General features: G+C 48.7%; 1 protein-coding gene across 2 annotated transcripts; it reads right to left on the reverse strand.

The window, feature by feature from the left end:
• Positions 1-1,566: 1,566 nt before the first annotated feature.
• On the reverse strand, positions 1,567-22,137 carry POLDIP3 (DNA polymerase delta interacting protein 3; the record flags this gene model as incomplete). 2 transcript variants are annotated; one of them, XM_079715807.1, is made up of 9 exons in its annotated part: positions 1,567-1,744; positions 2,754-2,820; positions 4,087-4,216; positions 6,582-6,659; positions 7,163-7,342; positions 9,100-9,195; positions 10,566-10,652; positions 11,419-11,809; positions 22,079-22,137. In XM_079715807.1, 9 exons carry the CDS (start codon positions 22,135-22,137, stop codon positions 1,567-1,569), a joined length of 1,266 nt encoding a protein of 421 aa, XP_079571933.1. The 2 variants fall into 2 exon arrangements, with proteins under 2 accessions (XP_079571933.1, XP_079571934.1); XM_079715808.1 differs by lacking the exon at positions 10,566-10,652.
• Positions 22,138-22,181: the final 44 nt, after the last annotated feature.

The raw sequence follows: 22,181 nt of genomic DNA on the forward strand, positions 1-22,181 counted from the left end.
GCCTGGGTAACCTCAGACCTGGAGGACTGAGCTCGGTTCAAACCCTGGGTCCCCCCTGCTTGACAGATTTAACTCTGTGGAAACATGAGTTTCCAGGTTTTTCTTCACTGGACTGGCCCCAAGTAGGTTATGAGAGATGCTTAGTGTCTCAGGTCCCCTTTATACTTTCTAGGCTTGTGCCTTTCATACCACCTTCTACTGACTTGTAGCCCTGCCAGAATCCCGCTCCTCAAAACACGCCAGCTCTGCTAGGCTGGCTTCCCTTTACAGTCCCAACAGACAGGCAGGAAACTGAGAATGAATGTCCCTGGAGCAATGCTGTGCTGGTATATTCTGGGGCTGCCCCAGGTTCTACAGTTTTGCCCCAAATGCCTGGAACCACACTGAGGGAACAACTCCCGGCTTGCCTGGAAAGGCTGCTTTGCTCTCTCAACTCCCTCCCCACCACCCACTGCTCCCCTACCCCGACTGCCAAGGCGGGAAAATACCATCCAGTCAGGGATGGATGGGTCCCTCACAATAGTGAAGCAGTGCCCCCTGGTGGCTGCTGGATATATGCCTCCTCTCAGCATCCCTAACTATTGTCCTGTTCGTGTACCTGAGGCCAGAAGAAAAAAGTCAACAACTCCTATTCAAATAACCCCTCAGACCCACAGAGTCACAGAACGGGAAGCAGACCCTTTGAAACACCCAACTAGCAGAGAGCTGGCATTTGCACCAAAACCAGGGTGTGACAATGCTGTACTGGGTGAGAAATGGGAGGCTAACGATGCAAGCCCCTCCCAGCAGTGACACCCAGAAGGCCGAGAGAGCTGGGGTGGGGCACTCAGCACAACTCAAGGGAAGAGGGGAGTGTGAACTCAAGAATTTACTCTAGGTTGACCGAGACAGTGCGGGTCCCCCAAACCAAGAGCCAGCGGTGCACTCTTCCTAGTGGAGCAAGTCTCACCTTGCCCTTGCCACAGGGTCCTCTCCAGACCACACTGGTCTGGAGCCAACGGCGGTGAGAGGACAAGGGGCCTGTGACCTGATCCCCACCTAGGCCACCTCCACTGACCAGGAGAGTGAGCGGCAGAGGTCTTGAGCTGACCTGGTTCCTATTAGGATGGCAGGGGCTTCAATTCCCCACTTTGAAAAGCTTAAAAAAGAGAAACGGGAGTCAAACCCTCACCCCTGAAGAAAGAGCAGTGTCCTTCAAACAGCCCCTGCCCTGCATTCCATTGGGCCTCAGGAAGGCCACCCAGAGAATTCACGGCACCATTTCCAGATTAAAAAAAAACAATTTAGGGCTGAGTTTAGGGGGAGACACTCTGAGCAACACAAGCTTACCTTGGTGACGAGGTGGAGAGAGAAGAAACGTACTACAGGAAATGTTAACATAGAGAAGAGCACAGGGTAGAACACAACACAGAAAGGCGGGTACCATCCAGTGAGGAAGCTCTCTACCCCCGGCGACCCTTCCCATGCTCAGGGGCCTCCAGTCCAATGGCCCATAGGTCACAATCTTTGTTTTGGGAACAGAGCCACCCTCCTCTGCCCCCACTTCTGGCTGTCTCGCTCCCCCGCTCAAAGTTTGATTTTGAATTCTGTGGGCTGTGTGGTCACAGAGGCCCCTGAGGACTTGAAAAGTGCCTTCAGGATGGTGTCAGGGTCCACTTCGGCAGGAGGGTTGGATGAGGCGGCAGAATTCACCCTGCGAGGCAGCTCACTCTCCTTTTTCACTGAGGGGCTGTCGCTCAGCCGTCTGTAGAGAGCAAAGTCAAAGTCCTTGTGGGTTTCCCTTAGGTAGAGAGCGGTCCCACCGTTAGCTGAGGATCTCTCAAAAGCTGGGCACCAAACATAATGCTTTCCGTACCCTTTTACTCCATTTCTTATAGCAAACCTATCATTTTTTAAATTTGCTGATGAGAAAAGTGAGATGCAGTCTGCTGTGATCTGGGGTTTTAAGTTTAGGAAACACTGCATGTCCCTCAGGGATGGTCAAACACACATTGGCATATTACACATTCTGAGAAGTCTTGTAGATTTAACTGGGTTTAGCCCAGTGGTTCCCAAACTCACTAGGTCATAAAACGCACATTTTTCAGAATACAACTTAATCCTGGAACACAGTTTAAGAAACTTATGTAAGTCACACAACGCAATATCCAGGGTTCAAAGTGCCGTCGTTCGGTATTTCAGAGTCTATTTCAGGCCTGCCCCACACTACCCCTCCCACCTCAGCAAGGCTAACATTCTCCCTGGGTCTGTGTATCCTTGTCTACAAAAGGACTTCCTTCTGAATGTCAGTCTAGACATTTTCTGCATCTCAGGCTTCAAAAAGTTCTCAGTCCTGGACCAGGCAATGTATGCCTGGGTATGTAACAAAACAAGGGGTAGCATCCAGCACTGTCCCCCAGAGTCAATCATGAGGAGGCAGGGTTTTCCGCTCACCTGGACAATGCACACACAGTTGTGCAAAGAGGGACACAACTGGCCTGCTCGTCACTTTCTTCTCAGGTGTTTCTAAATTATAAGGCTGGGAACGAGGTCTTAATGTTAGCCCCTGTGGGGTCAATCCCCTGCAGAAATGATGTGACAAGCCACTTTGTACAAATTTAAGCTTCCTAATTGGCTGCCTGCTATCAGAGCAGAGGAAATGGAACGGAGCTGTGATACAGGCACTTTACCCCTCAGAACAGAGAGATGATCATGCAGAGTAAGCAAGCGGAAAAGCTCCACTTGGTCCCCAGCACCCCACCTTTGGAACTTACAGCAGGATGGGCTGGTCTGAGGTGATAACATTCCCATTCATGTGGAGGTTGCATTTCATTGGCTGCCCTGAAAAACCAAAAAAGAAAAGGCTCTGCCACGGGACTGCAGCTCCTCACACAAAGGACAGGGACTGCCATGTTCATTACCAGGAGTCAAAGCATACGCCACTGGCAGCTCTGGCTGCACAGCTAGGGATGGGGCTGTCAGGTTTCGGCAAAGCCCAGAGACTAAGGAAACCCCAGGGTTATGAGGTCCATGAAACCTTGCCAATGATGGCACCAAGAAGCCAAGTGGCAACAGAGCTAGCTCCATGCAGGAGGAGATCAGAATCAAAGTAAGGGAAAAAGTGGACTCAGCATGAAGCAAGCCAAACTTGTTTGTGAAGCAAGTAGTAAGGGAAAATGCTTACGGTATAAAATTAAGTGAAAAAAAGTTTCAAAGTGTATGTTCAGATTTCTACTTTGTCCATGAAGGATTAACCTTACAAGTACTGGATTCCCACTTTATATAGCATGTGATAAGTGTAACAATAACAGCACAAAAAAAGGGGAGGAGGGAATACAGCCCTATAGGAGTGATATTTCTAAATCTCACTGCAACTGCGTTAATACTAATCTGAAATAGATTCTGATAACCCACAATGTATACCGTAAACCCTTGAGTAACCATTAAGAAAGTGACTCAAAAAATATAGTGGAAAAAAATCACTAAAAGAACTAAAATGTTGCACTAGATTTTCATATAATGCAAAAGAAAGCCACATAAAATGTGAACGGATTAAATAATCCAATAAAAAAGCAGAGGCTGAGATAACCAACAAGGATCTACTGTATAGCACTATACTCAATATTTTGTAATGACCTATATGGGAAAACAATCTGTAAAAGAATGTGTGTGTGTGTGTGTGTATGTATCTATCTCTGGATCACTGTGCTGTACATCTGAAACTAACATTGTAAATGAACTATACTTCAATTAAAAACATAACATCTCATGAGAGTCCGCCTGCCGATGCAGGGGACACGGGTTCGTGCCCCGGTCCGGGAAGATCCCACATGCCGCAGAGCAGCTGGGCCCCCCCGTGAGCCATGGCCACTGGGCCTGCGCGTCCGGAGCCTGTGCTCCACAACGGGAGAGGCCACAACAGTGAGAGGCCCGCGTACCGCAAAAAAACAAAACAAAACAAAACATAACATCTCTGCTTGCTCTTAGTATACAGGTGGCCCCGGAGGGTCTAATGCACCAGGAGGTCCACCCACCCATCTCAGATGAAGGCCTGCTGTGAGCAGTGAGGAGCAGCAAGGTGACGTGGCTGCTTTCTCCCTGACTTACCATCCAGACACCGGTTGTTATACTTCTTATATGCAGTGATGGCATCGTCCTTCTTCACAAAGACCACCTCTGCTACCCCAGGATGGACCAGCCGAGCTCGCTTCAGGGCTCCACAAACACAAAAAAGCTCCTGTGAAGAACAAGAGGGGTTAGTTAGGGTTGGGGGAGAATTTTGGGCAGTCACCCTCCCAGCCTGCCATTCACACACTCCAGACAGGGCTCTGGGTTGACTGGTGGCCACGCTCTGACTGAACATGCCCAGCAGCTAAGATCTCAGGGAGGCTCCATTTGAGGTGGTCCTGGGACATCCACAGGCCTCAACCTGGGGCCAGATGAGGGGAAAAGCTGTTCTAGCAGTGAGAACTGAGCCTGCGCTTACAAGCCTTGGAGTACCTGTGACTCCAAGTCACCCCCAAAGTCCTCCTGCCTCGGTGCCCACTTCCTCAACAAGAGTAATAGTTATGGAATACAGAATTTCTGTCAAGAGTGTCTGTAATGAGAATGGACAGACATATAGGCTCATCAAAGACAGTGGCTAATATATCACCTGGGAATCAGTTAGAAACACAAATTCTGGAGTTCTATGCAGGGCGACCAATCATCCTGGTTTGGCTAGATTGAGGGGTTTCAACTGAGACCATTTTCAAGGCAGTGCTTTGTACACCTGTGTCATCATCATCATTTATTCCAACTCCAATCCCTCCTCATTTCACAGACTGAGGCCAGAGAGGGAACCCAATATGGATACAGACTGCAAAGGCCGACTAGCACCCAAGCCATTTCTTCACCTGCAACTGCCTTCACAAGGTGGTTATGGGGACAAAAAGAAGATTTACGAAAAGGTCGCTGAAATGATTTGTTTCTAATGATAAAAGGGAAAATGCTACATATCAAAACCAAGATATGGAACTGAATACTAAGTGTGATTCTAACTCTATTAGTTTTTCTTTTAACATTACCTATTTGGGTAGAAAAGAGGTGAGGATGACTATTATTGGCAGTTCACTATGATTATTGGCAGTTTACTATGAGTAGTAATCATTACAGGTAATTCGTTTTCCATTCCTCTGTAATTTCAAAGATCCTGCAAACAAAATGCCTGCCACACAGTAAGTATATAAATAATAATAGCTATAATTAACTCAATAAATAAAAGCTATTATTACTTTTATAATCAGGAAAAAATTGCTTTCTTTCTAATTTGTCAAGTCTTAATACAAAGTAGGCAACGATTTCCATTCTCATGTGCACTGTTCACAAAGTGATCACCCAGCACTCATGTTTCACAATTAAAACCATTAACAAACGTGGCAGCCAGTGTGGGCTGTTATAGAACCTGGGACTCAGCTGCAGGGAGAGGGTGGAGTCCAGCTGCATTCATTCTGTGATCTAACAGTTGAGTAAAAAGGGCACCTGGATTCCTTAACAGTCTTATTGGTGCCTGAATGAAAATGAGGTTGAAAAGTCCTGGCTAACTCTGGGCCACCCTTCACTAGGTACCTGAATTGGGTTTTGCCCATGACTGCCAAGGGTGGGACAGGATGGACCAGAAGGGCAATCCAGAGGGGCCAACCACCAGGTAACACCACTCCATCTCATTCCTTTTACTTTGGAGCTATCATGAAAACCCCTGAAGGAGGAAGAAATTCCAAAGACTCAGGAAAATATGAACCACTGGATCTTGCACAGTGGGACTAAATGATCCCATTCTAGCACAATTCTGTGGCCCTGAGATTTAGGTTGGGCACCTGGCTCTGTTTTCTTCGTTTTAGTTTTTTTTGGGGGGGGGGGCACACTGCATGGCTTACAGGATCTTAGTTCCCCGACCAGGGATTGAACCCAGGCCCCAGCAGTGAAAGTGCCAAGTCCTAACCACTGAACCGCCAGGGAATTCCCCTGGCTCTGGTTTAGAAGCTGTGAGGAAAAGGGTTCACATACCTGGCCTGACTGCCCTCCTTTGGAAGGTCTGCTTCCAAGGCTGGCCCTCGGCTGCCATCTGGGAACTTGGATTCTGGGAGGACTCCCGTCACCCTAACCGATAGGAGTGGCGCACAGAGCCTAGACTGTTTGTGCCGACAACGTGGTTTATGCTAAACACTTGCTTTCCTTCTGAGTCTGGAACTTTGGTGTTAGGCAGAGGATGACTACATGACTCGTCCCTGATAAAATCCCTGGGCACTGAGTCTCTAATGAGCTTCCCTGGTTTCACACATGTCATTACAACCAACTGCTGGGGGAATAAAGTGTATCCTGTGTGACTCCAATGGGAGAGGACTCCAGAAGTTTGAGTCTGCTTTCCTCCAGCCTTTGCCCCATGAACATTTTCCCTCTGTTGATTCTGCTTTGTATCCTGTAATGAATCTTAAGCCCTGATACAACTCTGTGCTAAGTCCTGTGAGTCCTCTTAGAGGATCAGCTAACCGGGGGGTGCTCTTGGGGACCCTTGAAACAGAAGTGGCTTGAGATCTGAAATTCTGGCGGGCCACAGTACTTACAACAATGTCCTCCTCGGTGACTCGAGGGTGCAGATTATTCACGGTCATCTTGGTGCCTTCCAAAGGGCTGAGGACGGGCTGCCACAGACAAAAGAACGTTACCGGAAGTCAGTGAACAGCAGAGCTCACTTCAGGCAAACGACCAGGAAGGCCCAGAGGAAACCCCCATGGAGAGCCTGTCACAACTGGGCCCCCCTAATCATGCCCCCATCACCCTATGCTAGGGAACGGAACCTCTCATCATTTCCCAAATACGCCAGGCCCTTTCAGGCCCGAGCCTCTGCCTGGAATGCCATTCATGTTTCAAGACCCGTCCGGCTCAGAGGGCACTTTCTCTTTAAAGCCTTCCCGTATCTGTCCAGTTGAATTAGATGCTCTTTCCTCAGTGCTCCTGGCAGCCCTCTGTTGTATCACCAGGCACAGTGCTGTCTGCAGCTCTGTTTTCCCTATTTGCCTTTGAGCTCTCTGAGGGCAGGGGCCCAATGAGGACCCAACGGGATGCACGCAGCACACCGCCCCCACCCAGCACAGGCTAACTCTCAACTAGTGCGGTCACTTCCTCTCCTTCACCTTCACCTCACCTCAGCAGGCGGCAGCTCTTTGGGGGGATCCTCCTTGTTCACTAACGTCCGGGACATGTTGGTCAAGGCTTTTGTTCGAACAGAGGAGGGGAGAGCAGGAGCTGTGTATGCATCATTCTGAACCACTTTGGTGAGAGGAAGGGCCTTGGACATGGAAAGCTTGGAACTGCTCACCCCAGCCTAAACAAAGAGGAAGAGAGGAATCTGAAAAGCTAGGGACCCAGACACCCCAGGGGGCTGACAACCCCCAGTATCTCAAGGCCTCCCACCTCCCAGTTCCATTATCGATCTAAAGCCAGAAAGGTGCCAGCTGCCAGGGAAGGGGCAGGAGGAGAGAAAAACGGCCTGCACGTGTGTTCACAGAAGCCACTTTCCAGTGTGGGAAGCCCTTTCCAAGAAGCTTCCACTCAGTCCTGAACAGGAGCCACAGGCTCACCCATACCATTTAGACTTTATAAAAACCCTGCAATTTGGAGTTAGAGGCCAAAAGCTTGGGGTCAAGTTCACTCCTAGATATGCTTCTATCACGATGGGCTGGCTGGGAATAGGAACTCACTCTTAAGAAGGCCTGGACTCCCAGCTTTTTGGTCCCTGTTCTGCACAGAGGAACCATGGGTAGTCCCACCTCCTCAGCTCCCAGACTGTCAGGGACGTGCTGGCAGAGTCAGCATGTGCAAACCAGCAGAAACAGCTCCCTCCCTCCCTCCCCTGTTACCCCTAACTGCACATGTGATCCCTTGGAAATATAAACCAGTGAACTCCCTGGTTTTAATGTGTCTGAGGAAAAAAAATGCATGAGGCAGAAGTGGCAGGTGGTCTTGTCAATTTAGGAAAAAGGAGGAATGCAGCAGCCAGACAGGCAGATGATGGGACAGGGTCAATTCACCAGCTTCTCCCAATCCAGGTGAATCTAGATTCATGCTGCATCCCACATTTCTCAAGCTGTTTTCTGAGTCTCAAGAGCCAGTGAGTGTAGTGGTTAAACACATCGCCTGGGAGCCAGACTGCTCGGGCTTAAGTCCTCGATCCACCACTTACAAGCTGAGCAGAATTCGTTCACCTCTCTGTGCCTGATTCCTCATCCGTGAAATAGGGGTAATAACAGTACCCATCTCACAGGGTGGGGAGGAAATGAAGTCTTAAATAAGTTAATATAAACACAGGGGTTTTTCCAATTAGGGTTAGCCACTAACTGAGTTAGGAAAGGCCCAGCCCCTTTGTAACAAACTGGCATCATTCAGCTTCACACATCACATTAAGAGCTTCAATGGTAACCAGGAAATTAGTCCATATATTCAGTGCAGTGACCAAAACTGAGTCTCTGGGTCTCTGAAGACCAAACAAAGGCACTTAGCTTGGGCACCCACTTGCCTCCCTATGTGTAATTTGGCCGCATGCACTGAGCTGAGCATGATGTTCAGAGGTCCCTGATATTCTGAGAAACTACTCTTTCCTTCTCTGCATCGGCATCCTAGTCCATCAAGCTTTCCCCGCATGCACGCTGCACCTGGTGGAGCCTTCAGGCAAGGCTCAGTTTATTCTTGCTAACACACTAACCAAGGGAATCCAGACTCAAGAATGGAGGCAGAGCTGCTGACCATGGAAGGAAGGGGACCAGGCAGAATGTCCTGCCACAAAGGAAATAAAATGTGATTCTGTCCTGTGGGATCACTCATATTTCCCCTGCAGTGACTCAGACACAGCAATTGGGAGCTGCAGCTCTGCACTTCACTATCTGTGGGATCTTAAACAAGTCAGTGGACACGCTGCTGGTCTCAGCATTTATAAAAGCCAGGGGTTGAACTAGTTCCGGTTCTGATAACCTCATGACCCAAATGAAGAAATATTTCTGAATTGAAAGGCCCTACTCTCCACCACCTCTCCTGTGAACCTGATCAGACACACCCAGAGTGTAGGAAGAAAGTAAGATGTCATACCATGTGGTGGAGAAAGCTGCCTGAGGCTGCAAATTTCATCTGTTTACTAGGAATGGGAGCTATAACATCATCATCTTCATCCAGGTCATATAAATTCTGAAAATAAAGAAATATAAGCTAACGTGGTATGCAGACTCTCAACAGACATCTGGAGTAAGGACAACAGGGAGCTGAGGGCTGGAGTAAGTGAGGTGGGGGGAGAAGTGGGTGCAGGGGGGGTGCCTGGGGAAACTGGTCTGGGAGACTGGGGCTCAAGTCCTGGCAGGCTGCCTCCCTGCCCCCAAGGGCCCAATGAAAGTGCTGCAATTCCAGTTACATCAGAAGTACCTTTCTACAAGTGGGTACCTTGTAGATACCTATCAAAGGCCCCTAAGGGCTTCCCTGGTGGCGCAGTGGTTGAGAGTCCGCCTGCCCATGCAGGGGACACGGGTTCGTGCCCCGGTCCGGGAAGATCCCACATGCCGCAGAGCGGCTGGGCCCGTGGGCCCTGGCCGCTAAGCCTGCGCGTCCGGAGCCTGTGCTCCGCAACGGGAGAGGCCACAGCAGTAAGAGGCCTGCTTACCGCAAAAAAAAAAAAAAAAAAAAAAAAAAGGCCCCTAAAATGTCTGTTTATATCCTTTGGCTTACAAAGTCTGTGCCAGGCAATCTGGCCTATAGAAATAAACCCAAACTCGAGAAAGAGCTTTTTTCCTCCAAGATGTTCACAGAAGGATTTCTAACAGTGAAAATTACAGGAAAATGGTTGAAATAAACTCGAATGTCAACTCAATGGATCAAGCAGTTATTAAAATGTTTACAGTAAATGTGAAACAGAAAAACGCTTGAGTTATAAAGTGAAAACAAACAACATGAAACTGGATAATAACATAATCACAACTATTACTATGCATTAAATAAATAATAATCACACACACACACACAACACAGGAAGGAACCAGGGCAGAATTTCAACAGGGGCTGGCTATAGAGAGCCAGAGCGTGAGGACTTTTCCCCCTCCTTAACCTTTCTCTGTTTTGCAAATTTTCTGTATAAGCACATACTACTTTTATAAAAAAAAAAAAAAAAAAAAAACTTTCAATTTGCCTCTCTCCCCCTATGCATTGAAGAAATTTCTTTTTAAAACTCATACACTGCAAAAAGTGTCAAATGTAATCAATCCCTCCTCCAACTCTTCAAATTGGAACCTTGGGCCAGGCCTCAGTTAATCCACTTGGAAGGCCACATCAAAACACACAAGTGTGGGGGACTTCCCTGGCGGTCCAGTGGGTAAGACTCCGTGCTCCCAATGCAGGGGGCCTGGGTTTGATCCCTGGTCAGAAAGCTAGATCCTGCATGCATGCCGCAACTAAGAAGCCCGCATGCCGCAACTAAGACCCAGCACAGGCAAAATAAATAAATATTAAAAAATTTAAACAAACAAACAAACAAAACCACACACGTGTGTATACACACACACACAGTCCACCTGTTTGGCCTGGTGGTTATTGACGACGTTGATCTTCATTCCAGCAGGATGGGCATGAGTTGGTGCCATGGCCTTCTGCTGTGGAACCTAGAAATACCCAGTGGTCACAATTCATCCCACAGGGCCTGCATGTGTTCTCTATATGAGTAGAGGATCACTTAACTTAAAATATGGTGGGCACTCAGTTTTGGTCTGTGGTAAAAGGCCCTACAAGACCGCCTTATGACCAAAGCAGGAAAGCGACAGGAAGACTCATCATCCCAGAGATCATGTGACAACGCATTTGCAGGGCTCAATGAACCTGGCTTAATAAATGTTCACTGCTGCTGCTGTTCCTTTTACCAAAGTTGCTGAGAAGGTGAAATGATATTGTTTCCATTCCCTTTGGGACAGCGCCTGTGCAGGTGGCCAAGACCTTGCGCTAAGAGCCAGGTCTGACTGGGCTTCGATCCTGGTCCGCCCTCCCACTGACCGGCTGTGTAACTGTGCACAATTACTCATATCTCTGAGACTTAGATTCTTCTTTTATAAAACTGGGGTAATAATCCATGGTTGCAGTGAGGAATAAATGTTAAGTGCCTGCCACATAGCACAAGCTCAGCCAATGTTTTGTCCTTTTCTCTCACTTCCCTCTATTACTATCTCACTTAGAAAATCACTTAATTTCTCTGGACTACCCCCCACCCTTTTCTTTTACAGAAAAGTGAGATGATATCTTGCCTTCCTCATATGGTTACTATACAAACAGCTGGGGGAACTGTCATTTTGCCTAAACACTCCTGGTCCTTGGTCGCTGCCTGAAACTACAGCTGTTACTGGCTTCCAGGAATTTGTGACAGGAGCCACAACCTACCTGGATGGTTTTAGTGAGCTTCAGAGCAGGGGTCACTGTCCCGATGGGTGGGCTCAAGAAGGAAGCAGGGGAATTCCGCTTCAAGCTGATCTTCTCCCGGGCATCAGCCACCTGGTGGGGCTTCTGGGGCACCGTGCTCTGCTGCTTGCGGGAATTCAGCATCTCTCTGGCATCTTGCACTTTCCCTTTGATCCGGAACCGGGCATCTTTCTGCAAAAGCTTTTCCCGGGCATCCTTGACTCCCAGCTTGAGCCGGGCATCTGAGAGGCCAATCTTCTGCCGAGCATCAAATCTCTGCTGGAAGGTGGCTGTGCGTGCTGGCTGACCGAGAAGGCTCTGTTGGATCCCAACACGAGATCGGACACCTCCAACTCCTGGTCTGGCATTGAGCCTGCAAATAAAAACTGCAACATTAAGAGGATCTGGATATCAACAGCAGGCTGTGGAAGTAGAGCCATGGTAATACCGGAAACAAAGGAAGTCCTGGAGAAACCAGAAAGCTGCTCCCTGTCAGAGAGAACAATTAATAGAGACTTCTTTCGTAGTTTTATGACTTTTAACTCTGCATTGTAAACAAAGTTAGGAAGGAGGGCCTGCTGGTTTCTATCACTAGGTAAGACTGTTTTTGCTCCCCACACCAGGTGTTTTTTAGACACTATGATAGACACCTCCAAACAATACCACATAAAATATCTCCCAGATATCAAAACCCCACACACCTGAAGAGCAACTTCAGTTTCCAAAGTGCTTCCACATCCTTGCTCTCAATCAGCACTCTCAGCGCCCTGTGAAGCGGGCAGTATTATGCCCATTTTACAGTAGAAGAAGCAGGCTTAGAGAGCTTAAGTGATTAACAAAGGGTGCCCAGCTGGCCTCTGGCAGCCTCCTGCCTCCAGGGCAGACAGATACCCCCACTGGGCTGGGACCAAGAAAGCCAACACATGGGTCTGGCTTGGAGCCAGAGGACTAACAGACTAAGATATAAAGACTTGGTAGAAAGAAAAATAATCACTCTGAACTGTTTCTATTCACAACACTCTGACTCCAAATGTGTAGGTTTTTTTCCTCACGCCAACTAATTCTCTAAGTCTCTAGACACCAACTGGGTGTCTGACAGCTCAATTCTGACACTAACTACCTAGAGTTGGCACAGACTCCACAGGTTAAAGGCTCAGTCCCACAAGACTGCCCTCAAGTCAGAGGTCAATTCCAAGTCCCGGGCTTCCTGTTCATCTGATTGATGAGCTATAAATAGAGGGTTCACACGACCCCCCCCCTCAAGTTACATAATTTGCTAGAATAGCTCATAGGACTGAGGAAAACAGTTTACTTATTATTACCAGTTTATTACAAAGGATACAATTCAAGAACAGCCGAACAGAAGAGATGTGTAAGGCAAAGTACAGGGAAAGGGTATGGCAACACCACCCTCCTGGCACATGGATGTGTTCACCAACCCAAAGTTTCTCCAAACTCAATTGTACAGGGGTTTCTATGGAGGTTCCATTACCGTAATTGATCAAATCACTGGCTACTGATGATAAGCTCAATCTCTAGCCCCTCTTTTCTCCCTGGAGGTCCAGGGTGGGGAGTGGGGTGGAGCTGCAAGTTCCAACAGGCTAATCATGCCTAGATCTTTCTGGTGACCAGCCCCTGTCCTGAAACTCTCTAGGGGCCCACCAAGAGCTGCCTCATTATAACAAAAGATGCTCCCATCACCCTTATCACTCAGGAAATTCCAAGGGTTTTAGAAACTGTGTGCCAGAACAAAGACCAAATATATACTTATCACAGTCTGCAACAATAAAAATGTCAATCCAGAAACTGTTAAAACTGGAAAGGAATGAAACTCCATAAAACAAGTCCCATTCTCTTCTGGGGCTCCTTCGCTGGCTCTTCTAATGGCTTGCAAGGAAACAGAAGACGCTTCTAGTCCAATCCTGGAAGTCCTCTCTGGGATCTGTGGGCTTCTGCCCACCCCACCATAAGGCTTCCAGCCACACAAAGTCCTGCGGCAGGCGCCCTGCCTGGGGACACCAACTCCTACGCCTCCTCTTTGGGAAACCCACTCTGATTCTCCCAGGACAGCCCTCCTTTGTGCTCTTCCTTTCTCTCCCTACCCTGGACTGGGAGGGAAGTGGCGGATGGGGCTCATTCCTGATTCACTGCCCCGTGCTTTGTAAGTGTTGCTGAGCCCTGGCTCAGTATCAGAAACATCTAAGGAGCTTCTTAAAAATATAGATAGCTCTAAAAAAAAGAAAAGAAAACTAACAAACAAAAAAATACAGCTCTCTCAATCCCACCCCAGAGCTACTGAGTCCAAAATCTGGGTGAAAGCCTGGGCATATGCATTTATCACTCGACAGGTGATCCTGGAGAACAGCAGTGTTGAAAATCTCTGACCTGGAGTTAGAAGGTAAAACTACTGAATAAACAAGTTCCTATACCATGTCCCACATCACTGTGCAGGCCTCCCAGGAGGCATCCTTCATAGTGGGCAAGCCACTGGGTTCTCCTACTGCCTCTTTCTTCCTCAGCCAGCTGGAGTGAGACTGTCCACCAGCTCCTCTGCTAACAGCAGGAGTGCAACCAAAGGTGAGTCTTCCTGACACCAGGAAAAGAAAACCTGGACCTTCATCTTGTTATTCCAAGCATAGTGGAAAAACACCTGCTGCCACTACTATGCCAGAGCCAGACCTAAGGCAGTGATGCATAATGTCATTTTTCTTTGAAAAATGGCAAATTAGGATTTAAGTACTTTCCGGTGGGTTTATACAAAAAACAGTTGGAAGGGACTTCCCTGGTGGTCCAGTGGTTAAGACTCCGCACTTCCAATGCAGGGGGTCCGGGTTTGATCCCTGGTCAGGGAACTAGATCTCACATGCCACAACTAAAAAAAAGATCCCACAGGCCACAACTAAAGAAGGATCTCACACGCATCAACGAAGATCCCGCACACCACAACTAGGACCTGGAGCAATCAAATAAATAAATAAATAAGTAAATAAATAAATAAATATTTAAAAACAACAACAACAACAACAAAAACAGGTGGAAGAGAGAGTGGAAGGAGTCATTTACAGAATCAATCAGATTAGGTTTAAGGTGGGTAGGTGGGACTGCTTGTCCATCCCTGATCTATTTTCTCATGCAGAGACTCTGGGAGACTGAGGGGACTTCCCTGGTGGCACAGTGGTTAAGAATCTGCCTGCCAATGCAAGGGACACTGATTCGATCCCTAGTCCGGGAAGATCCCACATGCCATGGAGCAACTAAGCCCGTGCGCCACAACTACTGAGCCTGCGCTCTAGAGCCCACGAGCCACAACTACTGAAGCCCGCGTGCCACAACTACTGAAGCTGCGAGCGTAGAACCTGTGCTCCGCAACAAGAGAAGCCACCGCAATGAGAAGCACGCACATTGCAATGAAGAGTAGCCCCAGCTCGCCGCAACTAGAGAAAGCCCGCATGCAGCAACGAAGAACCAATGCAGCCAAAAATAAATAAATTTATATATGTTAAAAAAACCCAAAAACCGAAATTGAGTTATTTGTAGTGAGGTGGATGGACCTAGAGTCTGTCATACAGAGTGAAGTAAGTCAGAAAGAGAAAAACAAATACCGTATGCTAACACATATATATGGAATCTAAAAAAAAAATGGTACTGATGAACCTAGGGGCAGGACAGGAATAAAGACGCAGATGTAGAGAATGGACTTGAGGACACCAGGAGGGGGAAAGGTAAGCTGGGACAAAGCGAGAGAGTGGCATGGACATATATACACTACCAAATGTACAATAGATAGTTAGTGGGAGGCAGCCGCAAAGCACAGGGAGATCAGCTCGGTGCTTTGTGACCACCTAGAGGGGTGGGATAGGGAGGGTGGGAGGGAGGGAGACACAAGAGAGAGGGGATATGGGGATAAATGTATATGTATAGTTTTGTTGTACAGCAGAAACAGAACATTGTAAAGCAATAACACTCCAATAAAGATGTTAAAAACAAAACAAAGTCTGTGGGGCCGTGGGAGGGCTTAGAGGTAGCCCAGGGTTTCTGGAAAGAGTAGTGTCAAAAGGCAGACCAAATGTGGATAGCGCCCCCTACAGCCCACAGCTTGTAGCTTCTCTGCTCTCGCAGAGGGGGAGCGGGGAGCTAAGGAGGCGTTTAAGTTTTCCCCATTTCCACACCCTCAAGAGCATTCCTTCACTTCTCCCATATAACTTCCACAGCTGAAGGCTCTCGCCTTGGAGCCCTCAAAGCACTGAACAAAGCTTCTATTAAAGCACTTACCACGCAGCATCACGATGATTTGTTTACAAGCCTGCATCATCCACAGGATTAAGAGCTTCCCAGGGGGTACATCCTACAGCTCCTCCCCTGTGTCAACACTGCCCCAGGGGAATGACAAAGGCTCAAAGAGCTATGTGTCAGGGACCCTACAGGGCTACGAACTTACATTCTCCTTTTAGGCTCACAATCTCTGAGATTACCTGCCATCACTTCCATTTTACAGAGGAGAAACCAAATCAAAGAGCTAGTGGCATGGCTGGGACTGGACCCCAGACTCCAGACTCTTTCCATTATAACAGATTCCAAGCTTCTCTCTTTCCTACTCCAAGCCCCAGGGGAGGTAAGACGGGAGAAGGGGTGGCTGCCCTGGAAGGGCTTCTCCTAGAGAAGACTGCCCCTCCAAGGCCAGTCCTCCACCCAGCCCTCACCAACTGGTCCAGTGCCCTGCTAGGATCCTGGCCATCAATCGCTCTCCCAGCTGAGAGAGGGGCACCCACACAGCCATGGCACAGGGCCACTCTGGCCCTTACTCCAAAAGTGGGACCCACAAGGACCTTGCCGAGCTGCAGGAGCTTCAGGAAAGGCCTCCCGGAAGAGAAAGCAGCTGGTCTCCGACTGAGTGGACATTACAAAGGGAACCACGCTGCATACACACTGACAGTGGAATATTTCATTGATGACCAGGTCCACCACACAGTGGAGGTCAGACACACCCTAACCCAAACTTATGCCTGGCCTCCTGAATGAAGATTTCCTATCTTCATCTGTCTTCTCCAAATCCCACCTCCTCCCATCACCGGGGTACCCCTACCAAAGGTTCCTGATATTTTTAACTACAGGAGGTGGGATGATCTCATCGTGTGATACACCATGATCTTACAATACCATAAAATTGGGCAAATCTAGACCCAATGGCATAATTATGCTTTCAAAAGGTCAAGTTACCCAATTTCACCAGTCATTCAAGCAATTAAACATTATTGCCAAGAAAAAAAAAGAAAAAAAGAAAAAGCTACTGAGAGCAACTATTTTGAACAATTAAAGGAACAATGAGAGTCTTTTTTAAATGGATGTAGGATTAGCAGCTTATCTTTTTAAAAAAAAATTTGTTTTTGACTGCGTTGGGTCCTTGTTGCTGTGCGCGGGCTTTCTCTAGTTGCAGAGCGTGGGCTTCAGTAGTTGTGGCACGTGGGCTCAGTAGTTGTGGCTCACGGGCTCTAGAGCGCAGGCTCAGTAGTTGTGGTGCACGGGCTTAGTTGCTCCACGGCATGTGGGATCTTCCCGGACCAGGGCTCGAACCCGTGTTCCCTGCATTGGCAGGCGGATTCTTAACCACTGCGCCACCAGGGAAGTCCCAACAATGAGATTCTTGAAAACAAAATTCATATCCTTGAACAGAGAATGAAGAAAGGGGCAGATTCAAAAGTTTTCTGGTTCATTCCAATTGGGTCTGAACAGTAAACCTTTGCAGAAGGAGGGGCGGGGGAGATAAGGCTTCTGCAACCTTAATTTATTCATATTCCTCAACAATTTCCCTTCTCTGATAATTTGTAATGGCTGTTTGAAGTGTTGCATTGAGAATTCCCAGAAGTCTATGGTTGATAAGCAATGTCTGCCATGGCCACACAAGGGGCAATTGGCTACTAGGGTTTATGAAAGATTTTACAAAGAAGGCACTCTCAACTAACAGTTTTGAGCACTTACTACAGATCCATAAATGTTGACCCACCTCCTTTAACCCTCACAACTCTGAGAATTAGGTTATTACCCACCTTTTACAGATGAGGAAACTGAGATTCAAGGAGAGTAACTATCCCAAATAACAGAGCTATAACGGTGAAAGCTGGATTTTGAACTTCACTATACCTAGTTAAAATACCAATAAATCAAGCGTGGGTCAAAAATAAAGAACAGGACTCGAGGAGTTAAGGAAGGGTGAATACTGTCCCCAAGCTATGGAAAAAATTAGGACTCCAGTCACATCCAGGGATATAGCGTACCCTCTAGCGACGAGAGGGTGAGCACACACACTGAGGCTGGCGGACAGTGTACTCACCAGAGACCCACACACCATACTGCTTGTCTAGCAAGGAAGACCACCAAGATGTCCCGTGCTGGTATTTTTATCTATTTGAACAGCACAAAAGGTACATTTTGGGGAGGGAGGCGATACAGCTGTGGACGTAAGAGCACGAGTAAGCTACTTTCCCTCAATTCCATGTATTCAGTTCCCTGGTTACACCAGTTCTTTCAACTCCTTTCATAAGCAGCTTTAGGGGGTTTCAGTGTTCAGGCTTTTTATAATCATTGCTCCTCTCCCTGCATGAAAAGACAGCCATTCATCCCAGCAGGCAGCAGTACTGCTTATATGGCAGGCATTAGTCATCAGGAATGTCTCAAATAAACACTCCTGCTAGAAGCGGGTCTCTAAAACACAGAACCAGTTATGTTACCCTCCTGCTCCAAGAACTGCTAGGAGTTCCCTAACAAAGCCCAACCCCTCAGTGGAACCATTAGTCTGGCCCCCACTGCCTGCAGCCTCACCTCCCACGGCAGACTACCTGATGTTCCCGAAACACATTCTGCACTTCTGGCCTCAGTAAATGTTCGGGAGGGGGAGAGAGGGAGGTTTTGAGCAAGTCTCTTAACTGCCTGGCCCCATCACACCTGAAACAGTGCAACTGTACACTGCTTCCAGACGCTCCCCAGGCACGCCACCAAGTCCTAGGAAGAGTGGTGTGGGCGAGAGGTGCCCTCTGGAGCCTGCGCCCCTCCCCCAGTCCCCTGCTGGAGCCTGGCATACACATGACCAGGGAGGGTCTGTCTGAGGCCAGGAATGCCTCACTCTCTTGGACCTACCTGTGGAGAGCAGAGTGGCAGCTGGCTCTGGACAGATGTCCAGTCCAAAGGATTTGGGCCCACAAGGGGGACCCTGGACTATTCTAAAGTGGATTTTAATCCATGGGGGTCTCTGGGTTAGAACGTGTGTGTTGAGGTCATCTTAGGGAGAACACACAGTTTAGTTCTAACAATTACTGAGGGTCAATTCTGAACTATGTGCTTTAGAGGCACAAGGAAAAACAAGACACGATCCCCTTACCCTCCAAGAGAGTCTTGTGCAGATGTTTCATTTTAAATTTTAATTCTTCCCTTCCAAGCTAATGTAACAACTCATTTCCCTCTTCTTTGTTTTAGATCTAATTTCCCTTATCTTATTTCAATAAGAAAACCAGCAGTGAGTACCAGGACCAGAGCCCTGGCCTGAACTCGAAAGTTCCCTAACCTCCTCTCCCCACGGCTCCAAGGACTCTCACATACGCATCTGGCCCAGAGCTGCTCACCTCCAGCACACTCAAGGCCCAACTTCCCCACTAAGGCTGCCGTGTCACCTTCATCTAACTACATGGAGGGAGTGACAGATAGCTATCCTGTGAGGGGTGAACTGAGCAAACCAAAGACGGGGTGACTTGACTAACCAAATCAGTGATACTCTCACATCTAAAGGAAGAAATGGACAAGAGGGGCAGGCCCACGCTGCAGCTGGTGCCCAGTGCTGCCCTGGAAAGACTCATCTATGGGTCTTGAACAACTGGAGCCACTAGAGATGTGCTGTGCGTGGGGAAGGAGAGCACCTCACCATGGCCCGGATCAAGTACCATAAAATCACTCCCCTCTTTCTCTAATTTCATATTAATCAAGGAACCTTTTGATGATTAACTGGGGGCCAGGTAGTAACGATGATAATGACACCTTTCTTGACTTACACGATGCGATGAACACAAAACAGAATGGCTGCTCTGAAGAACAAGCACATTCCACGACCTGTGAAGAACAAGCACGTTCCATGACCTGTGAAAAGGGGTTATCCACACTTCCACGGGCTCAGTCCTTTGCTATTTCCACTAAGAAGAGGAAAGAAGTTTTCTGAGACGGTCATAGGTTCTTTCTTCCTAAATTATTAAGCACAAAGTTCTTCCTGGGACATCCATGCTACATTAAACCAAAGTTTCCAGTAAGGTGATTTCTTCTAGAAAGCATGTAAAATAGCCATTTGTTTACTGTAGGAAATGACATTTGTTCACTGAAATTTGTTCAGACCTTTCAGTTCTTGATGGGGACTCCCTCCCCACCCCATCTAGTTTTTCCCTTTGCTGGCTGTGCAAGCAAACTAAAAATGGAGTTTCCAGCAGGTTTAACCCAAACACAGCATGCAGTCCAGTTTCTTCTACATGGTCTCTTGGCCTGCACTTCCCCCAATCCAATCTTCACATAAAAGCAAAGCAATATTCTCACACTGAAGACTGGATGTTACTTCTGTACTTAAAAGCCTTCATTAACGATGATGATAACTAACATCTACTGGGCACCCAGTACCCATCAGATGCTTTTTGATGTACTTTAGATACACTGATTGACTTAGTCCTGACAACACCTAAGGAAGTGAATATTATCCATGTTTTATAGATAAGGGAAGAGAGGCATGAAGTGGATAAGTAACTTTCATAAGATCATATGGAAAGTGGGAGAAGCAGGGATTGAAACTTGGCAGTCTGACTCTAGGACCCCAATGCTTAGCTATTATGTCCCCTGGGGGAAGGGATTTGGGCTTCTACTCCTTTAAAGTCATTTGCTAAACCCTTACTATCTGGTACAAACTTTAAAATATACATTCGTACATTCTCATTTAATTCTCTCAACCACCTACCAGGAACCATTATTACAAATGAGGAAACTGCCCAGCTCAGAAGTCACCTGGCCAGGGAGGCACAGACCCAACAATGGGCCTTGCCAAGGGACGAGGTCTGCCTGGCTGCACAGTCTTTGCTCTTCCCAGGGGTCCACATATCCTCCCTTCCCTGCATGCCCACCCAATGCCCAACACAAGACTCTGCACACATAAACACCAAAGAAGTACAGACCGCCTGCAGTCAGGAACTGAGGGGAGTGACTGCAGGAAGCGCAGGTCCTGGGAAGCTGGCTCATTCAGCAACTGTCGAGCAAACCTGTGAAACCTGGACGGGCTTAGAAGTGGCCCGAGGACCCAGCACCAATTTCCACACCAGCTACTAGAGGGAAGACCTAGGAGAGAACTACTCACACGTAATGGTAGAGAAAATTAATGCTGGGTGCCTGTCATGAACCAGAAGCCAGATGAAGTGCTGGCTGGTGAATTCCGTGGTGGCGGGCGCAGTGGCAGTGGCTATGTGTGCAGAGGTGAGGCTGGGGGGATACCTTTCAGAGAGTAAAAGAATCCATTTTCTAGGCACAGGCACGCAGGCAATGTTAATAAATGCACGTCTGCTGAGTGAATGACTATCTGAGAAAACTACATCTACCTTTACAGCCCGGATGTTTACAAGGACATCTGAACTAATTTAACGCGTGCTGGAAAACTACTGGCCGAAGTTCCCACTCTTTCATACAGGTGAACTGGAGCGCATAAAGGCTGGAAATGACTAACAACATTTGAGGGTCCACAGGAAGTCCGGAGCACCTAACTGCGAACCATCCCCGCGACTCCTCACCCAGATACAGAACGGTCTTCTCTGCGAACGATCGAGAAACGGCCGGCCTCCAGCCCCGTCCCACCTGTTTTTCTGCCCAAGCCTGAGGCCAACTCAGCCAGCTCATAAAGTGCACTCGGCACCGATCTCAGCTCTCCGTGGCTTCGGGCAAGTCACTCCGCCTCCAGCTCCTCATCTGGAAAACGGGGAAAACATTAAGAGCGGGCCAACAGGATTGCGAAAAGAGCAAAGACCGCCTGGGCAGCAAAGCGCTTAGAGAACCTGAAATGCCGCACAAAGGAAGTCGAGTGTTAGAGGAGAACCAGGCGCAAGACTTGGAAATTAAAGGTCTGGGTGTAGGTCTCGGCTTCGACACTAACAGACCGGCAGAGTCTGAGCAAGTCACTTGCCCGCGCAACTCCAGTCGTCCTAACTCTGAGGCTGCGCTGAGACCGTGGAGCAGCGCCCGGCTCCTCAGACGAGGGGCTGCGCCGGAGAGACCCTCCGGGCCGCGGACAACGCGTCCCCTCAGCAACCGCAGCTCCGCCCCCCGCGGGGCGCCCCTCGGGCCGCTCCCACAAGCCCCGCAGTCGGGCCGCCCCCACAAGCCCCGCAGTCCGGCCCCTCCGCCGTCAGCGGTCCCACCGGCCTCCCCCCGGCCCGCCGGAGCGACGGCGCCTGCAGCCAGTGAGCAGCCGGGCGGCCGGGCCCGCGGCGGCGGCGGCGGCCGGGCCAATGGGGAGCGCGGCTGTGGCAGGGGGCGGGCGCAGACGGCCCTCCGCGTCGCGCCCAGACCGTTCCCTTCTCCGCCCCGAGCCCCGCTAAGACTCGGGCCGTGAACCCCGAAAGGAGAAAAGGCCGCTTACCGCCCCTTCGCCGCAGCCCCTCGCTTCCGGATGAGCTCGTCCAGGGAGATGTCCGCCATCTTGCACCGCCGCGCCAGCCGCGAGCAGCTTATCGTCCCTCAGC

Source organism: Hyperoodon ampullatus (assembly GCF_949752795.1).
Source record: "Hyperoodon ampullatus genome assembly, chromosome: 11".
Lineage (NCBI taxonomy): Eukaryota > Metazoa > Chordata > Mammalia > Artiodactyla > Ziphiidae > Hyperoodon > Hyperoodon ampullatus.